We start from the raw sequence: 23,650 nt of genomic DNA on the forward strand, positions 1-23,650 counted from the left end.
GGCGTTTCCAGGACAATTCGTTTTCACGAACCCTGAAAGAAAAATATCACAAAGTGAAAAAATAATTAGTAATATTATACCCTTTTGTTATTGTTGTATACATTTCTGTAATGAGATCAATGATGCCTATAATGTGACCTTATTTACTGAATACGTAGCTTCAAAGAGACAGAGGGATGTTTGCAATAATAATGTGGACCAGAAACACCGAGGTTAACCCCCTACTTTTCCACGCATGTTCCGTGTTCTTTTGTGCTGTACCAATCCTAGTAATAGAAAACACATGGCCTACGGCTTAGTGTCCCATCCGATAGACACAAATTTGTTTAAAAGATCCTCAAGGACACGAGTGCTTCGACCGGGACTCGAACTCAGACTCTGTCGGATCAAAAACATCAGAGCTCGAGTATGGTGCTCTTAAAAGGAAAGAATTTACCTTTGGTTTTGGGAACCGTTGTTTTGTAATCCTATAAAAGTAGATAATATCAATCAAACTGACCAGTAAAACAAACAAAAATTCAAAAGGTGATCGCGTTTTTTAGATGTTGCCGAAAATCCGGAGCGATTTTGTCCACGCAAAACGAATAATCCGTAAATGGAATACACAATCTGAGAGACGTTACTCTCTGTAACGCTTCTCAGATTAAAATTTTGAAGATTAAACTGATAATTTGTTTCATAATCGCATTACCTCAAAGTGCAATGATTGTCAAATGCTTTCGATTTACTTATAATCATATTTTGTTTGTTTTGTCATTAGTTTTAAAAGGCAGTGGACACTATTGGTAATAATACTCAAAATAATTATTAGCATAAAACCTTTCTTGGCAGCGAGTAATGGGGAGAGGTTACAATATAAAACATTGTGGGAAACGGCTCCCTCTGAAGTGACATAGTTTTTGAGAAAGAATTAATTTTCCACGAATTTGGTTTCGAGACCTCAGAATTAGATTTTTAGGTCTCCAAATCAAGCATATCTGAAAGCACAACATTTTTGTGACAATGGTGTTTTTTCTTGCATTTGCAACTTCGACGACCAATTGAGCTCAAATTTTCACAGGTTCATTATTTTGTGCATATGTTGAGATACACCAAGTGAGAAGACTGGTCTTTGACAATTACCAAAGGTGTGCACTGTCTTTAAGATTGGTTCCCAAAGGTGAACATTCTCTAACTGGTCAACCAAAACACGATCCACAAACCTTAAATTATAGAACACAGTACATGCAGTATTGGTAGACCCTAATAAATCAAAGCTAAGGTCGTATAAACACACAATTAATTGGTCAAGGAAATAGCGCGCGAAGACCTCAAAATCACCGGTTGTGCACTTGATTATTATGAGCATAATCCCTTCAGAGTTTACTAGTAAACCGTTCCGACGTCTGTACTCAAATTTGATGGCATTTTCAGTTGTTGTTTGGAAAGCCTTTTATAGGATTTTGGGTACTTTTTGTAACCCAAAACACAATGTCCACAGATTTACATTAAACTTACACCGTTTGAAGATAATGATTATAGTAGAAAGCGTACCTTAAAATATTAGTTGCTGAGGTGCTGTAATTTTTGAGAAATGAATAAAACAATGTAATGAAAATACGTTTTTACATGCTTAAATAATGTTCGTCTCATGATCACTAGCCCTGCGACAAAAATTATTTTCATGACACTGTTTTACTCATTTCTCAAAAACTACAGCACTTCAGCAGCTAATATTTTCAGGGAAGCTTTCTACTATCATTATCTTCAGACTGTGTAAATTTGTATATATTCATTGTGTTTTTTTGTCCTACAAAAAGTACATAGACCCTTTAACTATAGAGGATGGAAACTAAGTTGTTCTCTCTCTCTCGCCGCAAAAAAGGGGGATCCCTTTAATTGTTCTTCACATCAATGTCTTAGAGATGAGAAACATCGAGAATATTCTTCAGACTTGCCCAGATCAACTGGTTTATAATTGGATAATTATCTTAGTTAATTATTTTGTGACGTTTCTTTATGGACCGTTGCAGTGTTGTTGTTGTTTTGCTTTTGTTTTTTGTTTTTGTTTTCAAGTAGAACGTGCCAAACAATGTCTTTATGATCCTGCCAACTGGCCTCAATTTACGAGCCACTCAAAATTGCGGTATATGAGGGTCATGTTGCATTGTTCAAATTAATGTGTGGTGGGATCATTTTCTTGCACAAAAATACCCACAGTGAGTGCTGTAATTATGAGGAGTAAACATAAGCCTCTTCAAATACAACCAGCGGAACATGGTCCATAAGAGTTCTTAAATTGGTCTCAAGGTTTCGACTAGCTTGCTCATATAGTCATCGCCAGGATAATATCTTTTCAAAACGTACCCCCTTTTTAGCCGAAAGCGCCCAATCTGAAGACATTGTGTCTCTTCAAGTATCAACGGTAACTTAAAATTAGATGAAAAACTCATCACAAGTTGTCAACCTCTTTTATAAAAGAAAATGACAACTAAGAAACGAAGTAACGAGTGTAAGATTCTTCTTTATCTTAAGTTTCAGGAAACTCGAATGTTCAGCCTCAGAATCAATGTTGAAATGGTTCAAATAATATATCAGTTAAAACTCACCGAAGTTGCATTCATTTCTTGTAACTTTACATCATGACGGTGAAAAAGAGATTCCTCATTTCCATGGAATGTCACAACAAAATGACAAGACGTCCCAAGTCGTCTTTGCTTACAGACATCGTCTGGCCATCAGATTGTCTCGGGCAACAGAGATTGTCTCGGGCAATTTTTGTAAAGATGGCCCCGTCTGAAAAATCCTACGTAAGAATTTAGCGAGTGACGAAGTCTAAATATACATTATAGGGTGGACTATTCAAGTATTTATTATAGTTACATGTCCCTTGTTGGTGCGTTGCGGATATGCCACTGCACCCCGAATCGATTATTTCTTTTTGTAAGGAGAGAGTCTTGGGTCAGCTCAATTATTGATTGATGGAATCATTGACGTAGTTCACGTTATCACTAACCGACAACCGTTATGTTTAATGCATGAACAAATGAATTAAACTTTATAGACGAGGACAGGTCCGGACGGTTTTAGAGCGGCAAGGAGACGGGACTTTTAAGGTGTTTTTTTTTGCAGTTGGGGACTTTCTTTATATTTTAATATTTTTCGTATTATAGTATCGTACACTTGGTTGTGATCCCTGGTTGTAAACACGGTAGCAGGTTGAATGGCTTCTGACTGGTGTCCCAAGTAAAGATGTTGAAAAGGGAAAATGCCACCATTGGGGCTATAAAAGTTCAGTTGGCAGGAGACTCTGTGTATCTCTCCCCTCCCCAATATAAACTTCTTCCAATACCTCCTCCAGCCTATGTTTCCTATAAATGGAGAGGGGATGGGAAGTCTCCGGGGGGGGGGGGGGGTTCTCTAGGACACTGGCACGTTGGCCCGGAGGTCGTTGGTCCCGTGATTTCGAGTTTTTGTCTTTGTTTCTTCCATAAAATATTGCAAATTGTGTAACAGGGAAGTCTTAATAGCTATTTTGATATTACTCGTTCTCCTTGTGAATACATGTGCTCAAAAGCAATACGCATGACTGCTGATTCTTGTACTTCAAATAGTTTGACGGCAGTGCTACCATTATTGGAAAGTTTTTGAAAGGATCTGAAATACGGCTGTAAAAAAAATTAAATTTTACAATTTCATCATTTTTGGTTTCTGTCTGGAAGGGTATGTTTAATATCATGCCCCAAAACAATGTTTTACAGGGGCATTTCCGACAATTTGCTTAATTTTACAAAAATATTTGTTCAATTCCACATTATCAGCCCCCCCCCCCTCACAAAAAAGGGGGGGGGGGGGGTCATCTCCAGAGTGTTTTGTAGGTCGTTGAGGCATTTTTTGTTTGAGCCTAAAGAATAATACCACAAAAACAATCAACAAAAAATATTGCCTTTTGCAACAGGTAGGACCCTAACTCAATGTTTACACGGAATGCACATTTATTGTTAATGCATTAATTAGCACAACGTTTACAAACACATAAAACGCATAAATACGACAGAGATTGTTAAGAATTTAGTTAAAGTTTTCAAACTTAAAACTAGTAAAATAAACCATGGATTAAAACACTACGAAGTAGGGGAACATCCTCTAGTTTGCGGCCTGCTCACCAAAGATATTTAGATTACCCAAAAAAGAAAACTGTTTTCTAATTCTGTCATGGTAAGGTTCCCATGAAACCATTTAACATCCACAAATATTATTTAAGAAAATAAATGCACTTTTGTAGCTTTCCATGCTGGCCACAAACACAACAAAATAAATCGACAACCTCAATAAAGGCCCACTTATATTTGTTTTGGCCGACAACAAATAGAAAAATTTAAAAAGCTGTAAAATTGCAGCAGAATAATTCATCTCACTTCTGCTAAGCAGACAGTTTTGTTAAGCAGCTCTATGAAATTGGGCCCATCTGTTGTTGGATTCCCACTACCTATAGGTCATGTACCCTGTGTGCCTGCTGCTACTTAAAAGCACTATCATTTCACCCCAAAAAGTGCACTGACTAAGTTGTCATTTAATATTCAACAAAAACACCACAGCTGAAGTTTATTGTGCACAAATTTAATTGAATAGTGACCTTACATTTAACTTGTTAATTTGTTTTACTTTGCAGAACACAAACACCAATTAGCGAGAGTAATACTGCTTAAATTTTTTTAATTAGTTAGTTAATTACTGAGAAATGCAGCTTATTTCAAATTTCAGATCTGTAGTTGATGATAAACAGAAAAATGTTACCAAGTCTGACAGTGAGACACAAAAACAGATATAAGGAATGAGTTTTAAGATTGAGTTAATTTGTTGTTCATGCAATGTCAGCAAGGTTGCGGCGACTTAAGAAAAAGAAAACAAACATTTTCAAACAACCAGTTTGAGTCAAACTCAAAGAAGAAAAAAAAACACCATCAAATTCTCTTAGAGTTTTTTTTTTTTCAATAACACTTAAAAGGAATCAAAACTGTCTTATATTATCTAAAACTATGATTTGACTGTCAGGAAACTACCGAAAAAGGAAAAAAAATACTACTTGTCTCTACTCTATTAATCTCATGTACAACTCCAACATCACCTGAAATAAAACTAGTCCTTGTAGTGGAGAGTACCAGGGCTAAAACAAACCCAAGTTACAACCAGGGGCCAATTTCATAGCACTGCTTATTAGTAAGCAACTTTTTGTGCTAACTGTAGCAGGAAAATTTGCTTATGAGTAGGCACATTTGACATGTTAAAATGTAGCACGAAAATTAGGCAGTCAGCATGCTTGTTTACTTAGGTCATTCGTATTCATACTGTAAGCACCTGGGCCCAATTTCATAGCGCTGCTAAGCACACAAATTTGCTTAGCATGACATTTCTTGCTTGATAAAAACAGGAATGCCGACCAAATTTCCATTTGATGCATGTTGCTTCTTACTAGTATTCAGCTGTTCTTTGCTTGTCCTGTGGAAATCACGTGGAAATTTGGTTGGCATTCCTGTTTTTATCAAGGGAGAAATTTCATGCAAAGCAGATTTTTGTGCTTTGCAGCGCTATTAAATTGGGCCCTGAAGGCTAACATGCCTGTTTGTGTGCATATGGTTAGCAGCACTTTGAAATGGAACTCTCTCAATAAGTAGCTCTATAAAATTGGCCTAGTTCAGTACCAAGTAAACTTTTAATGTGTCTAACAGCTGCATAGACTTCTCTAAATGCAACATCAGTTTTTTCCAACCAAGGAAAACTATGGGTTATAAATACAGAGCAAAAAACTGGTAGCCACAGTTTGCAATTATGTTTCACAAATTGTCAAAAATAGTGTATGATTTGTTGGAAGCAAAAACAACCAATTATGGGATGTATTTGTTTTTAATTGAAGGTTTGCAGAAATATTGAAGTTGGTCACTATTTATAATTATTAATACATTGAACATTTTGCTAATATTCGGCCATCCCTGCCAAATAGATCGGTCTGTTAATCAACAATAGAAAATCTATTCTGTGTTGCCCAAGGCAGGCATCTTTGTCTGGCTCCCTGTGTGCCACAAACTTAAGTGTATTTATAATACACATAGGAGACCAAACTATTTCTTTCCAACCTGTAATGCACAGTTTGTTCTGAGTACAGGTGTGCCACCCTACAAAACCTGTGCGGTTAAATGGTTTCAAATGGTTGATCAACTCTCTGGAAAATGATACCCAAAGTAGGAGGGTTAACTATGTTTTATTCTTTAAGATTACTAAAAAAATTTCCCAGCGACAATCAAATTTAGTCAAGGAAGCGAAGATACATTGTACATTACTGTTGCAACACGATAAATAGAAGCTTTATTATATCACAATATTATTTATACTTGGGTCAATGCACTGGTCAAATTAAACCGTAAGGTCGAGTTATGACACCAGGTCATCCATGAGGTCAAACCATGAGGTCACATCCTAACTCTAAATGATGTCTGCGGTTCAAACCAAAGGTCAGTTCAGGAATCTAAAGGTCAATTCAGATTGTTCATGGGTGAATTGATTGTACTTCAGGTCATATTAAGACCTCGGGGTCATATTGTGACCTCAAGGTCAACATTTCCAAGGTCATACCCTGGTTGAGTTACTTGGATTTCTTGGGTTCACTGTCTTTGCTGCTTGTCTTATCGTCTTCTCCATCTGTTGCCTTGGAAACCTTTTCATCGCCCTCCTTTGATGGATTGTCTTCGTATCTACACAAATGATAAAAATACAAGGAAATGTGATGAGGAGCGTTTGGTTTGCGGTAACACCATGTGTGTGTATGTATTGCCAGGTAGATTTTGTTCTTCAAAGAACTGTCCTGCTTTATATTCTATTACCGCAGAGTAGATTTTCAGAGTTCAGGAGACTTCTCAGTTCTGAAAGGAAATGTCCTGCTTCTTAACTACTACCTGGGCGGAAGGTAGAAAATCGGCCAGGACTACTACTTTAGCTTTTTTATCGGATCTTTATTAACTTCACTCAGCAGAGTGGGTTCTTAATTGATCTCAACGTTTCAACTAGCTTGCACTGTCAAAAGCTCTGGTGTTTCTGATCAGCAGAATGTGGGTTTGAGTCCTGGTCTTGACAATTATTATTGCTTTGTCCTTCCGATGGAACGTAAAGCTGTACTATTAAACACTATCAATGCCTGTAAAAGACCCAGTACACTGAATGCTAAGAGTAGGGGTTGGCCCAAGTGTTTCTGGCATCTAATAAGTTGTGATAGTTGTACCCCTCCATCCTCCCGACCAACACTGTAGCCAATGTGATTATACATGTTATACCTCTTCTAGATGCCGAACAGCTGTTAGGCAGAAAATACTGCTTAGATAATTTCTTTGCTAAGCAAAGTTTAAGTTGGCATATTTTTGTACCAGTACACAGTTGCTGTTAAGCACAATTTGTCTGTGCTTAGCAAGTTTTATGCTTACAGGCTGAATGAAATTGGGCCATAGCTAGCTATGATGAGAATCGTCATACATATAGAGACAACATTTTGTATACACAAGAATTCCAAAATGGCCGCCATCACTTTGTCACTTACTTGAGGAGGTCCCTGATTTCTCCTCGGATGAGGGCTATGATGATCGGTACCCCGATGCAGGCAGGTACCAGGTACAGCAGAGCTGGCTGGGCATGCTTAAAGAAATGCATGATACCGATGGTGGTCAACAGACCCAAGATGTAGGCCAAGAAGCTAGCTGTGAAGTAGACACGGCTCGACTTTGCTTTACTGCAAAAAAAAATCAGTAAATAAAGGTGGAGAATGAAAAAGTGTTTCTTACAGAGGTTTCATGTTGAGACTTTCCTCTTTAGGTTTTGGAACAGGGTAGAAGGATGGATAACAAAAATGAGCATTTGTAAAGCGCAGGTATCCATCAAGAGACGCCCTATTACCACAGGGCGAGTTCTTAATTGGTCTCCACATTTTGACTAGCTTGCTCTAGTCATCACCTGGAGAATCTTGAAGGGAATGCGGTCGATGATGGGAAGCCAAAGGAGAGTGACTTTACTGCTGGGTTATGCGAATTGTGCGATTGGATAAGGGGACAAGCTGAGCTAAGGCATTCTTTAGACGTTCAAGTTCATCAATTGGATTGATGAGTGGGGGGGGGGGTAAGCAATCATGTGAATCCTTACCTTACGTCGTAACGCAGCAGGAGAGCAATAAATATCCCTGGGATGACGATGTCACCGAGACCCAACATGGCAAAGTTGTTGGCATCAAAGCCCTTGTCCAGGATGTCTTGCGGGAAAACCACTAAAAAAAACAAATCCAAAAGCTTTTATGAATGACATTCAACCATTCCAACAGAATCTGGTTACCAGCCAAAATTCCAGAAAGTTGACTTTGTTGCAACTGGTGCCCCACTCATTGTTTGCTTAGCAGAGAAATTTGCCAAGCATTAAATTTTGCTTAGCAGCTTTATGAAAATGGGCCTTGGTCTTAGTACTGGTTATATAGGTCTGGTACCCATTCCCCATCACTGAAAATGTCTGGCAGTGATCATTCATGACAAACATTTCCAGAAGGTTTCATCACATTAACTCTCATCTCAAGCTGATCTAGCTCCATATAGGGTATCGGTTATGTAAGTCCGGCCGCCAACCCCCACGTCCCCAACCCACAACCACCAACATGGAATTGTGAAAGAAACTTACATTTGATTGGAGCTTCGAACGACTTGGCAACAGTCACCATGACATTGGTGCCAAACACCCAAAATATATCATAGATGAAGAGACCTCCGAGTAGTATACATCCAGTCATGACGGTGTTGAGCTGCAGGAATTCCACTCCGTTCAAGGCAAACGCTAGGCCAAAGATGTTATTGGCAACCCAATGCTGTTGTTAACAAAAAATAAAACATCCATTAATCAGTACTGAATTACAGAGCTTGTCCCGCATCACCTTCCACTACATTCAAGGAAAACGCTAGGCCAAAGATGTTATTGGCAACCCAGTGCTGTAAACAAAACTAAAAGATCCACCAATCATGGCTGATTTACAGAGGCTAGTCTTAAATCACCTTTAGACTTAAGCAAGACACTTAACCATTATTGCTGTATTCTTTCGAATAGGAGGGAAAGCCATTTGATGTGTAATGCAAGTAAAATACCTAGTCCACTTATATAAAAAAAGAGAAGGGGTTCGCCCCTGTGTTGAAAATAAATGCAAATAAAACAAACAAACAAACTATATCAGAAGCCACTATTTTTAATCTCGTTAATGATGTAGATGTCGTACCTTTTTCATCAGGTACCAAACACCAAACAAACCGGCGAGGCCAAGGCACACAAGATCCTTGTTGTCAAACTCGTAGTTCACTAAATCTGTGACAGAGAAAAACAAAGCAAAAATAATGTTGATTACAATACCGATTATTTAACCCTCTTACATTTTGACCATTCACTTGAATCCATGGGGATTTTCAATGATTGAACTATACCATACTGTATTCTTGCAATATGGTATCAAGTGAAGGCATAAATCTACACAGTTAACCCTCACACTGTCTGTCCATTCACTTGAATCCATGGGGATTTTCAATGATTGAACTATACCATACTGTATTCTTGCAATATGGTATCAAGTGAAGGCATAAATCTACACAGTTAACCCTCACACTGTCTGTCCATTCACTTGAATCCATGGGGATTTTCAATGATTGAACTATACCATACTGTATTCTTGCAATATGGTATCAAGTGAAGGCATAAATCTACACAGTTAACCCTCACACTGTCTGTCCATTTACTTCAATCCTTTGATTTTGAATGATTGAACTATGCCATACTGTATTCTTGCAATATGGTATCAAGTGAAGGCATAAATCTACACAGTTAACCCTCACACTGTCTGTCCATTTACTTCAATCCTTTGATTTTGAATGATTGAACTATACCATACTGTATTCTTGCAATATGATATCAAGTGAAGGCATAAATCTACACAGTTAACCCTCACACTGTCTGTCCATTTACTTCAATCCTTTGATTTTGAATGATTGAACTATACCACACTGTATTCTTGCAATATGGTATCGAGTGAAGGCATAAATCTACACAGTTAACCCTCACACTGTCTGTCCATTTACTTCAATCCTTTGATTTTGAATGATTGAACTATACCATACTGTATTCTTGCAATATGGTATCAAGTGAAGGCATAAATCTACACAGTTAACCCTCACACTGTCTGTCCATTTACTTCAATCCTTTAATTTTGAATGATTGAACTATACCATACTGTATTCTTGCAATATGGTATCAAGTGAAGGCATAAATCTACACAGTTAACCCTCACACTGTCTGTCCATTTACTTCAATCCTTTGATTTTGAATGATTGAACTATACCATACTGTATTCTTGCAATAATGATATCAAGTGAAGGCATAAATCTACTCAGTTAACCCTCACACTGTCTGTCCATTTACTTCAATCCTTTGATTTTGAATGATTGAACTATACCATACTGTATTCTTGCAATATGATATCAAGTGAAGGCATAAATCTACACAGTTAACCCTCACACTGTCTGTCCATTTACTTCAATCCTTTGATTTTGAATGATTGAACTATACCATACTGTATTCTTGCAATATGATATCAAGTGAAGGCATAAATCTACACAGTTAACCCTCACACTGTCTGTCCATTTACTTCAATCCTTTGATTTTGAATGATTGAACTATACCATACTGTATTCTTGCAATATGGTATCAAGTGAAGGCATAAATCTACACAGTTAACCCTCACACTGTCTGTCCATTTACTTCAATCCTTTGATTTTGAATGATTGAACTATACCATACTGTATTCTTGCAATATGGTATCAAGTGAAGGCATAAATCTACACAGTTAACCCTCACACTGTCTGTCCATTTACTTCAATCCTTTGATTTTGAATGATTGAACTATACCATACTGTATTCTTACAATATGATATCAAGTGAAGGCATAAATCTACACAGTTAACCCTCACACTGTCTGTCCATTTACTTCAATCCTTTGATTTTGAATGATTGAACTATACCATACTGTATTCTTGCAATATGATATCAAGTGAAGGCATAAATCTACACAGTTAACCCTCACACTGTCTGTCCATTTACTTCAATCCTTTGATTTTGAATGATTGAACTATACCATACTGTATTCTTGCAATATGATATCAAGTGAAGGCATAAATCTACACAGTTAACCCTCACACTGTCTGTCCATTTACTTCAATCCTTTGATTTTGAATGATTGAACTATACCATACTGTATTCTTGCAATATGATATCAAGTGAAGGCATAAATCTACACAGTTAACCCTCACACTGTCTGTCCATTTACTTCAATCCTTTGATTTTGAATGATTGAACTATACCATACTGTATTCTTGCAATATGATATCAAGTGAAGGCATAAATCTACACAGTTAACCCTCACACTGTCTGTCCATTTACTTCAATCCTTTGATTTTGAATGATTGAACTATACCATACTGTATTCTTGCAATATGATATCAAGTGAAGGCATAAATCTACAGTTAACCCTCACACTGTCTGTCCATTTACTTCAATCCTTTGATTTTGAATGATTGAACTATACCATACTGTATTCTTGCAATAATGATATCAAGTGAAGGCATAAATCTACACAGTTAACCCTCACACTGTCTGTCCATTTACTTCAATCCTTTGATTTTGAATGATTGAACTATACCATACTGTATTCTTGCAATATGGTATCAAGTGAAGGCATAAATCTACACAGTTAACCCTCACACTGTCTGTCCATTTACTTCAATCCTTTGATTTTGAATGATTGAACTATACCATACTGTATTCTTGCAATTATGATATCAAGTGAAGGCATAAATCTACACAGTTAACCCTCACACTGTCTGTCCATTTACTTCAATCCTTTGATTTTGAATGATTGAACTATACCATACTGTATTCTTGAAATATGATATCAAGTGAAGGCATAAATCTACACAGTTAACCCTCACACTGTCTGTCCATTTACTTCAATCCTTTGATTTTGAATGATTGAACTATACCATACTGTATTCTTGCAATATGATATCAAGTGGTGAATGCATAAATCTACATAGTACGCAGTTAACCCTCCCACTGTTTGTCTATTCACTTTAATCCATTTGGGATTTTGAATAATTGAACTGTATTATTGCAATATGATATCTATGTGGTGAATGCATTTAAATCTTCACAGTTACCAGTCAACCCCCCCGCTATCTACATGTGAGTTGTGTTTTCAGTCTCTATCTGAATGCAAGGGGTTTTCCCTGGAAATACTTCTCCGGGGCTTCCCTCCCACATCTAAAACTGAAACTTCCTTCCTTGTCTTTTCTCCAATGGGTTCTTTTCTAGTACAATGATTAAGTTCACAACCAGAATATTAATGAAATTAAACGATGTAGAGTGAAGAGAGATGGGAACAACCCATCCTCAAGGACTTCATTTGTTGAAGGGGGCATTGGAGGGGGGGGGCATTGGAGGGGGGGGCATTGTGGGAGGGGGCAAGTCATCACATACCTTCCTTCTTGTCAGCTTTCCCTTTTGTGAATATGAGATGATACGACTCATTTGGGAATGCTGCCGGTAGAAGCTTCCGCATCACAGGGCTGTCAAGAATGTTCATACAAACATATTGTAACTCATAAACATATTGTGACTTCATAAATAAATTGACAGGGCTGTATGCTTCGTTTTTGAAAGGGCAAGGGCACCAAGGCATTTTCTTCTTGGTTAAGGGCACCCTGTGATGAAATTGCAAATTTGTATTGGAGCATTTTAAGGGCACCAAGGCAATGACCAGGGGACACGGAGGCGATCGCCTTCGTTGCCTCCCTGAAGTATCTGGCCTGAATTGAACTTCCAAGACAGTATTGTCCATTCCTAAATAACGCTTCAGTCTAGGGTTTGCCCTCAACGTTTTTACAAGCCAGTGGGACTTATAACAAGCTTGTTCAATTTTTTTGTTTGCCAGCTTTTTCACTGGTCCCATGTAAGGACCCTCTTCCAACACTGTAACCATTTGGGACTTGAATTGCCTTAGAGAAACAATTTATGAATTAGGCAGCTGGGGTGGATTTCACAAAGAGTTAAGACTAGTCTTGTCTCTAGTTACTCGTCCCAACTTAGGACTATCCATACATTTTTTATATCTCCTAGGACTAGTCCTAACTCTTTGAGAAATCGATCTCTGGACCACTTAGCAGTGGACTTTCACTACTCCGAGGGTGTTTTAACCAATTTGGTCAGTGGACCAATTATGGGACCACTGTCGAGGAAGAACACTGCCTCCCGAAGTAATAATCTGTTGGTGGTAACCACATTCAAGCCTCTGCTTACCGCATGCAAAGAATCAGCGCGTATGGAAGCAGGGAATGCTTTACATCAAGCGTATTTCACAGGTTTGAGAAATTCAGAGCTTGCACAGTAAGCAGTGAATCGTTTTGTGATTGAGCAGAATTCGTCAGTAAGCAGAGCCATGACAATGGTTCTTGGATTTACTGATGTTAAGTACTTTACCTAAATATATGAGCGAGGGCTAAGACTCCCAGGAAGAAGAAATAAACAGTCAACAACAAATTGATGTAATCCTTTGAGAAAATCTGTACAAGAAAAGAGATTGGCATAAACAAATTAATGATATGAAGGCTAAGCTTGGGCGGTTCCTTCGGTTACCCGGTTCTACCCGGTTCCAAATTGAAAACCGGACCGGCGGTTCCACTCTTCTGTGGAACCGGGTACCCGCTTTTGTCGGTTCCGATTTTAAAAGACCGAGTCCCAACTATAAAAGGCTCTGTGGAGCCGATCCTGCGACGAACCGGCTCTAGAAATTGAGGCTAATAAGTAGGCATGGGCGTCGGCGTCTGATAGTGAAGTTCACTATCGACTAGTTGTGACTTCAACACTAGTTGTGACTATTTTCAAATTAAAGATTGAGGGTCGCTGCATTGCATTGGAGGCCATTGCGATGCAAATAAGAGCAGACAAAGACAACTTGGCTTGGACAACTAGTGAAAGTCACTTCCGGACTGGTGGAGCTTTAATTAGTTGTGACTTTGAAATTTTGTTAGTAATCATGGTGGCACGGTTAACAGGGTATTTGAAAGGCGGCAGTTGCAACTAAGACATAGCAACCAATAGTTGTGACTTTTTAACACTAGTCACCCAGGCCTAGTCACACGTCCGGAAATCTTTTACAATACTAGACATTTTGATTGGCCATTATTTTTACAAACCAAAACACCTTTACATGACTTGTTCTTCTCCACTTTCCTTCATCCACATGAAAACTTACGTCTTCCTGATCCTCACCAAACTCTGTCATACTTGCCTGGAAAACTACGTAGATTCCAAATAATGTTGCACTAGCGATAAGTGGGAACATGGCTGCGTCTTTTTCTGACATGATTTCCGGGACTTCTCCATTCTCCTGTAGAGGTTAAATAAGTAAAAAGTTAAAACAAATATTCGAAGAAAAAAACTGCAAACAAATTTATAGTTCACAGATGCCTGGAAAACTACTTAGATTCCAAAAATGTTGCACTTGCGATAAGTGGGAACATGGCAGCGTCTTTTTCCCGACATGATTTCCGGGACTTCCCCATTCTGCTGTGGAGTTTTTAAAAAAAGTAAAAAGTTGGGAGGAATACGTTATCGCAACTACAAACAAAAGCAAGCTGCATTTGTATTGTTAGGCGCTTCAACATTCAATCATTTAAATAATAAATTAGGATAACTTTCCGTATGCCACCAGCACTTTTTCACTCATTTAAAAAAAAAGAGATATATCAATCAGGTAAAAAAGTAAATAGATACTATATTATTTCATATTGAATGAAAAAGTGGTGGCGCCATACGGAAACTTTTCCATAAATTAACTAATAAATGTTACAACATCCATGACATCTGACATTTCAGTCTTTTGTTGACATTGATTTCTTTATTGACAATGAAAACATAAATTAGTACATTCAGTATTCACGTTCTTAATTTAATTTTATCGAAAATAATAATTTTATTCATCCTTCATTTGCGTGACGAAATTGCTCATGATTCTTATTTTTGGTAACTATAGTTCCTCCTCCACCGTCATTTTGTATTCCTTCCTCGTGTGCCATTATGGCCCATTGTCATTATTGTCTGAAAAGCTATTACGGAACTCATCAACATCAAATGAATTACCAAACAATAAACATTCACAATAATGCGCATAACAGCTGTTGCACTCACCTTCTGTTCTTTCTGATATTTAACCGATCTAAAAGCACCAAAGAAGATGGGCAAAAGAGCCATGATCACCAGCCCCCCGTAGGCGACAGCCATTCCCTCCGGGGTGGCCGGAATTTTAGCGGTAGCATTTGCTACAGTTTCGTTTAACGTCTGGTTTAGATCGGCAACCACGTTGCTCTCGTCGATCGTTGTGTCCGCCATGTTGTTCGTAGAAATTGACTGGTGCGCGCTTTCAACTGAAGCGTCACAACAATGTGGCGGTTTGGTTGAGGACGGGGCATCAGCGATAAACATTGCTTTTCAACGTGTGTGACGTGGGCTTTAATAAATGAGGTGGGCGTTGTTAAGGGGGTGCGGGATTGGGGGGGGGGGCGGGTCCAATACCTACTAAAGGGGAAACAAAAGAGCATGGCATTTTTCAACGCACATCTTCTTAATGATGTTAAATTTATAATGCAGAATTTCACTTGTATTTTTAAAACCTGTTAACATTTGGCCTGGGTCAGTCAAGCCGAGACGACTGAAAACCAGCTGTATCGTTTTTGTATTGGTCACATATAGTTTTCTCGAACAACACAAAGATGGTTCAACGGTTTAGTATATGCTTCATCTGAGCTTTCAGACACAAAGTTGACAGATGCACTTGGAGCAATAAAACGCACCGGTGGCTCGAGATCACCCCCAACCGCCCCCCCCCCCCCCACCCACCCCCGAGGGCTAGCTCTGTCCCTTCGTATGTACTTTGTACAAACTTCTTCAAGTAGCGCCCTCTTTCGAATCCTCCTCCTATAGTTATTAGTTTCCCATAATATGGGGGATAGAATTTCCGGCGGACAGAATTCCCTGGGACCTAGCTCGGCACCGCATAATCCGGTGGTGGTTCTAATCCCGCTATATAGTCATAATGTTGTTTGTTCAACCCCAAATCTTTAAAAATGTACTTTAGTCATTTTCAAAGTAAACTATTGGTTGTCTTTATATATATGCATAAATTATTATTCTACATTATCTCAATCATCTGATTTTAGCCGGCTGCTCGTTATATTTTCCGTGTTATGCGCCTGTAAGCTTTGTAATTGTTATTCTTTGTCTCATGCAATGCATGTCTGGAGGATTCACTTCCTACAAGCTCTGCTTCAAAAATGGATAATTTTGCAGCGTATGACTTGTTTTTGTTTAGTTTTTTACTGTAGTTATGTTCTCTAAACTGATCGCGCTTGAGTGAATGTCTTCGATTTTTGTTTATACTGTGTCGAACAAAAAATTTAATTAACATTCACGTGATTGACAGCACCACTTTAAAAACAACGACTCAATTAATTCAATACAGTGTGTTCGACACTTTCACAATTTGTATTGTTTGCTTAGCTTTGAAATGACAGAGCGTATCTAGGTACAGAATTATATTGTCCGAACGTAGGCTCACGATTCCAAATAAAAACCGCCGTGAACAATGCCATAATCAAACGAGACGGGTGTGACACTACTTCGAGCGAGGTGAAATGATTCCCAACACACTTTATTATTATTATAGAAAGCTGCTACTTGATCGAAGCCAAGTACGTTTTTATTGGCATTAATTTTAAAGACAAATATTATTATTTTAAAACAATAATTATGATGTGAAAGCAAATCATGTTTTATGGACATAAAATTATTCTGGCACTAATAATGTCTTTTCCTTTATAAAAAAAAATGTGTAATGTTCATAATATTGTATAAACATTATTTTTATAATGTTTATTGTAAAATTGTATTATAATTCAGCCTGCCGGCTGCGACTAGCAGATTTTTTGCAGATCGATCCAATTTCGATTTCAAGTTTTGTTATTCGTCCCCTTTTTGAAATTTTCAAGACACATACTAAGCGTGCAGTTGGCTCACTTGCAATAATATTTAATTGAAGTGCACCAAACTAAATCAATAGTTGATTTCGTTGCAGGGGTTTCATGGGCCATTTTGTGTTAGAAATACTCACATTGTGAATGGTTCATTAATTGACAAGAAAACATTTAATTTTATGATATTTCAAACAAGGACGAATTGTTGCAAAAAGTAAACCGATGAAAATAGTACAAAAAGGTAAGAATTACTCAAAATATAAAAGAACAAAATACTACGGCATGAAATTCAAATGGCACATCACAAATATCGTATTACTCGCGACTAATTTATTTTAGCTTGTCCTTTTTTATACGTCGATGCGCGTTGTTTGTTGTTTTGTTTGTTGGTCCGGTTTTATTTACCTTCTTTATTTGGATTGAAATGTACGTACAAACTAAATCGAGTATAAACAATCTTCGTTCGGATGAACAAAATCTTCGTTCAATCGAAGCTTTTTTTGTTTGAACGAATATTTTTGTTTCGTTTGAACGAACATCTTTTCCCCATGTTAGTTTCTCTCACGTCTGTCCCTTTAAAAGCTTGGAAGAAAGATTCGATCATCATCGAGCACAAACAAACATAATTTTTATTACAGACCTATACAAAGTTATTCATTGTGGTTTTTGACCTAAATACACATTTCTTCACAACTCTTCGTGAAACGGAGATCTCTTGACTACTGGAAGTTTTTTATGCGTTTCCATGTAGCCGAAAAATGCGACGGATTTCTCGTTGACGTCACGATCGCGTTTGACGTAGGCGCTGAACGCTGATACGCAGTTCAGGATCACGTGGTCTGCTTGGTTGAGGATGTGTAGATCCATCTGGTCGAGATCAGGACCCCACGCGACGATCTTGATCTATCATTGCAAGAAAATAAAACAAGATATATTTCAACTGTTGTATCATAAAAAGGGTGATATAAATAATAATGCGTTTGTCTCAGATTAAACTACTGGTACTGGTTTTAATGTTAGCCATGTGGTTGCCAGATTGCCTTGCTTCTTCAAGAACAGGGACTAATTTCGTAGAGCTGCTTAAGCACACAAATTTGCTAAGCAAACCAAAGAATAAGGGTTACCATGCCAAACTGCTATGTCACGTGTACAATTTGTGACTGGAATATATCCTGCTCATTTCTGCTTAGATGAAACTTAAAAGCAAGATTTTCTGCCAAGCAGCTCTATGAAAGTGAGCCCTGTTTGCCAGGGCAACTGTTAAAGCAGTCACCAGTGATGGGGTGTGGGCAGCTCTTTGGAGCAGCACACCCACAGGCCGGACTTGCAATCAAGCCCATCCAGAACATGATAAATTTAAAACAAAATTGAGTGAAATGACACAATGCCGTTAAAAACAAAATTTGTAAAAACAATCTTACATCCGGGAATGCTGCCTGTAGTTCTTCCTCCATTGCCACGTGATCAGTAGCCACAAAGATGGTCTTAGGCAATTCTCTGTCTGTCTCCTCAGCCAGATAGATCTGAGATCTGATGTCTGAGATGACCTCCTCCTCGGAATGGATGCACATCTGCTTGGTTACGGAATCATCCTCCTCCCTGGTGCACTGGCGTGAGCTGAGGAGATGAGGGTAGTCCTTGGCAAGCTCGCAAGTACGGCTCTGATTTTGGTAGAAAAAAAACGACAATCCATTAAGACAATCCAACCACTGTTTCACAATCCATGGACAATCAAACCCCGCCCAAAATGTGCATCCCTCAAGCTCTATACTTAAGTTGCATCACCACCAGCTTTCTTCTCAGAAGAGCAGGTGTTTGAAACGTCGAGTAGACCACACCGGCTCTTTTAAGAGCCAACACTCCTCCAAATAACAATATTAATGGTAATTGTTATTCCAGTATCAGTCGAGTTTTCTGAAACATTTTAAGACTGAATCGTGCCAATAGCTTTTCTTAGTGATCATGTAAGAACCGAGTTGGTTGGACAGAGGTATCTGCCGTCGATTTCACAAAACTCTTCCTAACTTAAGACTAATCTTAGGACTTAGGAAGAGTCCCGACCCTGCACTGTAGCATGCAGACCTTAAGATTAATCCTAAGTTAGGACGAGTTACTCGTCCTAACTTGAGATAAGACGAGTCCTAACTCTTTGTGAAATCGACCACTGTCATGCTTCTTCTCGACTGTCATGCTTCTTTTCGACTCATATAATAATGGGTAAATTTAATTAGTAAATATCAACTCCTCAGGTTCCTACTGTATTTTAGATGGTCATTGTATTTTTTCTGTTATTGTCCATTATTGTGGAGATTTTCTGGTAAAAAATACAAGAAACAAACAAAACTTCCTTACCCAGTCAGCACCATTTCTAAGATGCAGACCCCAGAAAGGTCTTTGGAGGCTTTTCTCAATGAAGAGATCTGCCGGCTCACTGATGATGCTCGTGAACTTGAGATAATGTTGAAGCCCCTCGGTCTTGGGGCTGATTGGGGTGTAGGTAGGTGCCGTCATCAGAGCGAGGACTGGGTGCTCAGAGGCAGGGAATCTAGAACGAAAACAAAATCACCCAAAATAATATTTTACTCAAAAAGCTGTAAAATGCATCGCAGAAAATTGACATCAATTATTTTGATACTGATTATTGGGGGGCATCATCGTATGGCAGAGTTTTCAAAGTTGTTTCACAGTGCAACATGTGTGCGACATTGGACGTATTTTAATGTCATTTAGCGATCAATCTATGTCTTTAAAGCTCTTTCTTTAATGATAGTTTTCCTGAATATTGTTTTGTAAAACTTAATTAATGATTAGACAAACTCCTTCGCGTAGTTTTGTAACTCTTGACAACTTTTCTGCTCGTATTAACTTATTGTCTGTCTTTCTTATTTTGTTACTCGGCACTTTGAGGTAATATTTTGAAGCAATACTGCACAATACTATTATTTTTTTCAGATTGCTGGGGAAAAGTATAAGTCCGAGTGCCTTACTCTTTTTTCCATTCGTTAGCAGTGTCTGTCGCATCTATGTTGTAATGCAAGCTTGTGGACTCTGTTCTCCAAACTGTGCTCTCGTCAAAGATGATACCCTGGTCCTCCCAGAATGTACGGAATGGATTTCCGTCCTGTCAAAAAAATAAAATTACTAATAAAATAAAAATTATAACTTAATTTTACACGTTTGGTAACTACTCAAAACAAATATTAACTTAAAAACTGACTTGGTAACGAGCATTGGAGAGCTGTTGATAGTATAAAATAGTGTGGGAAACGACTCCCTTTAAAGTAACGTAGTTTTTGAGAAAGAGGTATTTTCTAACTAAAATAATAAAATACTTCTAGCTAGAAGTCTTGTATTCCTATCTGAAAGCACACATATTATTCGTCCAACAAGGGTGTTTTTTCCCAAATGTTCACAATTTAATAACATTTTACCTGCCTTTATTGTCTTATGTCAAAGATACATAGTGAGAGTGATGGCACAATACCTTTTTAAATATTTCATACAGTATTATAAACGAAGCCTTGATTTTTGCACAGAAATTTTTAAGAAATTGCTTCAAATATATTATTTCATTTTGGTCAGACACCTAATGCTTATTGTTTTCATTTATATGCTGGTTTAATGCGTCTTTATAAAGTACTTTCCTAGTTTTCAAATGTTCTTTTCTTTCCTGAACTATTCATTTTCCTTACCCTTGTGCATTTGCCGTCATTGTTATCTGCCAGTCCGCTCGAGCAGTATGCGAATCTGTTGCCTTCCTTCCAATAAAGTGGCGCCAATTCTGTCATGAAGGTTTCCATAGTGATCACGTTGGGGTAATATTTCTTGATTTCCTCCATCTCAAAATATTCATCGAATGCGACATAGGCCTAGACATAAAATCATAAACAAGAAATATTACCATCGGTGAACGATTTCGGCCAAAAATTCTTGCATATAGCAAACAATTTAGGATCAACTGTTTTTGTGCACACTGAATGCCAAATTGAGACTATGTAGCACTTGATACATTTTGTCCAGCAATTTGCTATGCCATAAACTTCAGTGACCATGGACTTTTTTCATTGTTGTTTTGTTTTGTTCTGTTTTGTTTTGTTCTGAATTTTTTACATTTTTACCAAGGCCTCGACCTTCCAAAACAAACGAACCATTCACTCAAAAGTTTCACATCTTGAGTTCGTTCCGGTTTTTCTCTTGTCTTGACTTGTCCATTAATATTCAACTTTTTATTATGATGCTTAATAATTATATGGACTCTATCAACATGTTTTCTTTGTGTGGTCACACTTGGGATCTTGTGATTTGACCACATATGATTTGTACAATTAGATAGAGGAGATGGCCTTAGCATATGATCTAAACCGGATCATAATGATTTAATTCATTGTGAAAATTAAATATATTTTTGTCAAACTTATCCGTTGATTTTTTTTATCATAGGACAAATTCAAAAAAAGAAACATGTTAAGTGCCCTCGTCCGCCTCCTTTTAAGAGGCCGTCTCCTTTTTTATGATTTATTATTGTTATAATGTTTTTTTAAATGGAAAAAAGGAATACATGTTAATGATCTCAGAAAAACAAAATAGTTTAAAAATAGCCCAGCCGTTTATCTTAAAAAATGTGTCGGGCAGCCATTTTAGAAAAAGGCCGTTTATCTTCCTTTTTCAAAAGTATTATTTTATTTTTGGCAATGTCTCGTCCAACATAGTTCATTTTATGTATTGTGGACAGTAGAAAAAAAAACAATGGGTGTTTGAAATTCATTAAGAATGGCGGCTATATCTTGAAAAAAAAAAACAAAAAAAAAAAACCTCCTCCTTCATTTTTTTTTAGAAACCCCGACGCTAAACATGTTTCTATTTTTACTCGGCCTAACTGCCTTCAGATCTTACATTTTTCGGTTTTTCCTGAAGGGCGCTTGGGTATGAAATAAACGGAGGGGCGACTAAGATTCTGTCAACCTTGGATGCAAAAAGCAACGCTCCCATGAACTGTTCCACCTGGTTCCCAAATCGACCTGTATGAAAGGATGATAATGACAATTTTGGCCCTTTGAAGAAAAATTACAACAGAGCTTGAATTTCATATAGAGCTGCTTAAGCAAAAAAAATATTGCTTAACATTTTTCTGCTGAGCAGATATGAGCGGGATACCAATCTGAATTTGTACACATGACATGGTAGTTTGACTGTTAACCTTATTCTGGTAAAAGCACGATTTTGTTGTGCTTAGCTTCTTTTTCGTGCTTAGCAGCTCTATGAATATGGGGCCTGATAAGCTAACGATTCGCGATGGGCAGCTCATTCAAACTTTTGATAATGGTTTATAAACCTGGTGGAACAGTTCCTGAATGAGTTTGCAGTGTTTCAGACGACTGTGTCGTCAGCACAGGTAGTTGAATATTCATGTCTCGTTGATGAATATTCAAATCTCCTGCATAAATTACAGTAAATAAATCCTTACATTTCTATCCATATGGATAGGCACTTGAACTCCAAAATGGTCGTGGCGGTCTTTCCGACCACATGGGTACATGATAAAAGGTGGTGCGACCAGAATTCGACCCACAGCTTTTGCAAATTGAACGGCACCCAGGAACTGTTCCACCTGCCCTGTAAACCGACCTAAATTATGACAAAAATATTAATTTAAAATCAAAACTACAGTAATCCTGTACAATTTATTTCTTGGCCTTTATACAGCAAGTTGTAATAATTGCCATTCCGCAATCAAAATTTTGTTTCAAAACTTATTTAAAACACAGGTCAACATAAAAAGGGACTTGTTTCTGTTATCTTCCAAACAAGTGAACTCGGCAAAGCTCAAACAAGAGGATACAAAGCTACTGCCAATATCCAATCTCTCTCATTTTTTGTTTTGCCTTTGAATAATTTAGAAGAGACAACACTTATTCTACTTGGTGGAAAAATCAGCGGTAATCATGGCTGAACCACTTGACCAATAAATAAATTAACCAATACGTTCAGTACGTCAAACAAAACATCAATTTTTGTTTTAATGTAGGCCCTCTACATTGATTGGCAAACATCACATCATTCCCTATGATCACACACCCACTGTCAGAATGTCTAATTTTATGGAATTGTCTACATTAATAAAATTGTTTTGTTAACACTTTATAATTAATTAATGACTGCAACTAATTAATCATCCACAGAAAGTACACGTTTCAATTATGGAGGTAGTGTTTCTAGAACATGGTTTTTGTTAATTCAAGAAAGATGGGCGGTTTCTGTTGATGTTTACCTGAGCATGGGCAATACAAGACGTATCCTTTAGACGCATCCCAGTCGAGAGATGCACCAGTATTCCTGCTTTCTGACATCCTCATCGTCAAGACAACAACCAAAGACACCACCAAGGAAAGTCTCGCCATCTTGATCAAGAAGTAACTATTCACTTACAAGATGATGTTTAAACGACTGCAGGAAAGGCAACACTTGTGGGCTTGGGACGGTGGGTGAAAGTTGTACCCGATTTGGAACACCCCTGTCTGGTATGTACACGT

The 23,650-nt window shown here is 37.8% G+C and overlaps 2 protein-coding genes across 3 annotated transcripts; both read right to left on the reverse strand.

The window, feature by feature from the left end:
• Window positions 1-3,950: 3,950 nt before the first annotated feature.
• On the reverse strand, window positions 3,951-15,508 carry LOC117303807 (minor histocompatibility antigen H13-like). Its single transcript, XM_033788168.1, has 9 exons — window positions 15,280-15,508; window positions 14,381-14,479; window positions 13,570-13,652; window positions 12,571-12,659; window positions 9,269-9,354; window positions 8,683-8,866; window positions 8,161-8,281; window positions 7,565-7,753; window positions 3,951-6,728 (listed from the first exon to the last, which is right to left on the reverse strand). Exons 1-9 carry the CDS (start codon window positions 15,478-15,480, stop codon window positions 6,620-6,622), a joined length of 1,161 nt encoding a protein of 386 aa, XP_033644059.1. The 5' UTR covers window positions 15,481-15,508; the 3' UTR covers window positions 3,951-6,619.
• A 1,295-nt stretch (window positions 15,509-16,803) lies between these two features.
• LOC117304083 (GDP-fucose protein O-fucosyltransferase 1-like) lies at window positions 16,804-23,650 on the reverse strand. Of its 2 annotated transcripts, none has more exons than XM_033788579.1 (7): window positions 23,389-23,650; window positions 22,585-22,745; window positions 20,813-20,989; window positions 20,108-20,241; window positions 19,473-19,665; window positions 18,542-18,781; window positions 16,804-18,023 (listed from the first exon to the last, which is right to left on the reverse strand). In XM_033788579.1, the coding sequence occupies exons 1-7, from the start codon at window positions 23,516-23,518 to the stop codon at window positions 17,808-17,810; spliced, it is 1,251 nt and encodes a 416-aa protein (XP_033644470.1). In that variant the 5' UTR covers window positions 23,519-23,650; the 3' UTR covers window positions 16,804-17,807. The 2 variants fall into 2 exon arrangements, with proteins under 2 accessions (XP_033644470.1, XP_033644471.1); XM_033788580.1 differs by lacking the exon at window positions 22,585-22,745 and adding an exon at window positions 22,014-22,138 and having other exon boundaries at window positions 23,389-23,649.

The sequence above is a fragment of the Asterias rubens genome, chromosome 20 (genome assembly GCF_902459465.1).
Source record: "Asterias rubens chromosome 20, eAstRub1.3, whole genome shotgun sequence".
Classification (NCBI taxonomy): domain Eukaryota; kingdom Metazoa; phylum Echinodermata; class Asteroidea; order Forcipulatida; family Asteriidae; genus Asterias; species Asterias rubens.

Coding starts and splice junctions, on each gene's coding strand:
- LOC117303807 (XM_033788168.1), bottom strand. CDS start 15,480: ATGGCGGACACAACGATCGACGAGAGCAACGTGGTTGCCGATCTAAAC. Junction 14,480..15,279: donor AATATCAGAAAGAACAGAAG/GTGAGTGCAACA, acceptor TAACCTCTACAG/GAGAATGGAGAAGTCCCGGA. Junction 9,355..12,570: donor GAAAGCTGACAAGAAGGAAG/GTATGTGATGAC, acceptor TCTCTGTCACAG/ATTTAGTGAACTACGAGTTT.
- LOC117304083 (XM_033788579.1), bottom strand. CDS start 23,518: ATGGCGAGACTTTCCTTGGTGGTGTCTTTGGTTGTTGTCTTGACGATG. Junction 20,242..20,812: donor ATGACGGCAAATGCACAAGG/GTAAGGAAAATG, acceptor TTTTTTTGACAG/GACGGAAATCCATTCCGTAC. Junction 18,024..18,541: donor TACAGGCAGCATTCCCGGAT/GTAAGATTGTTT, acceptor TTGCAATGATAG/ATCAAGATCGTCGCGTGGGG.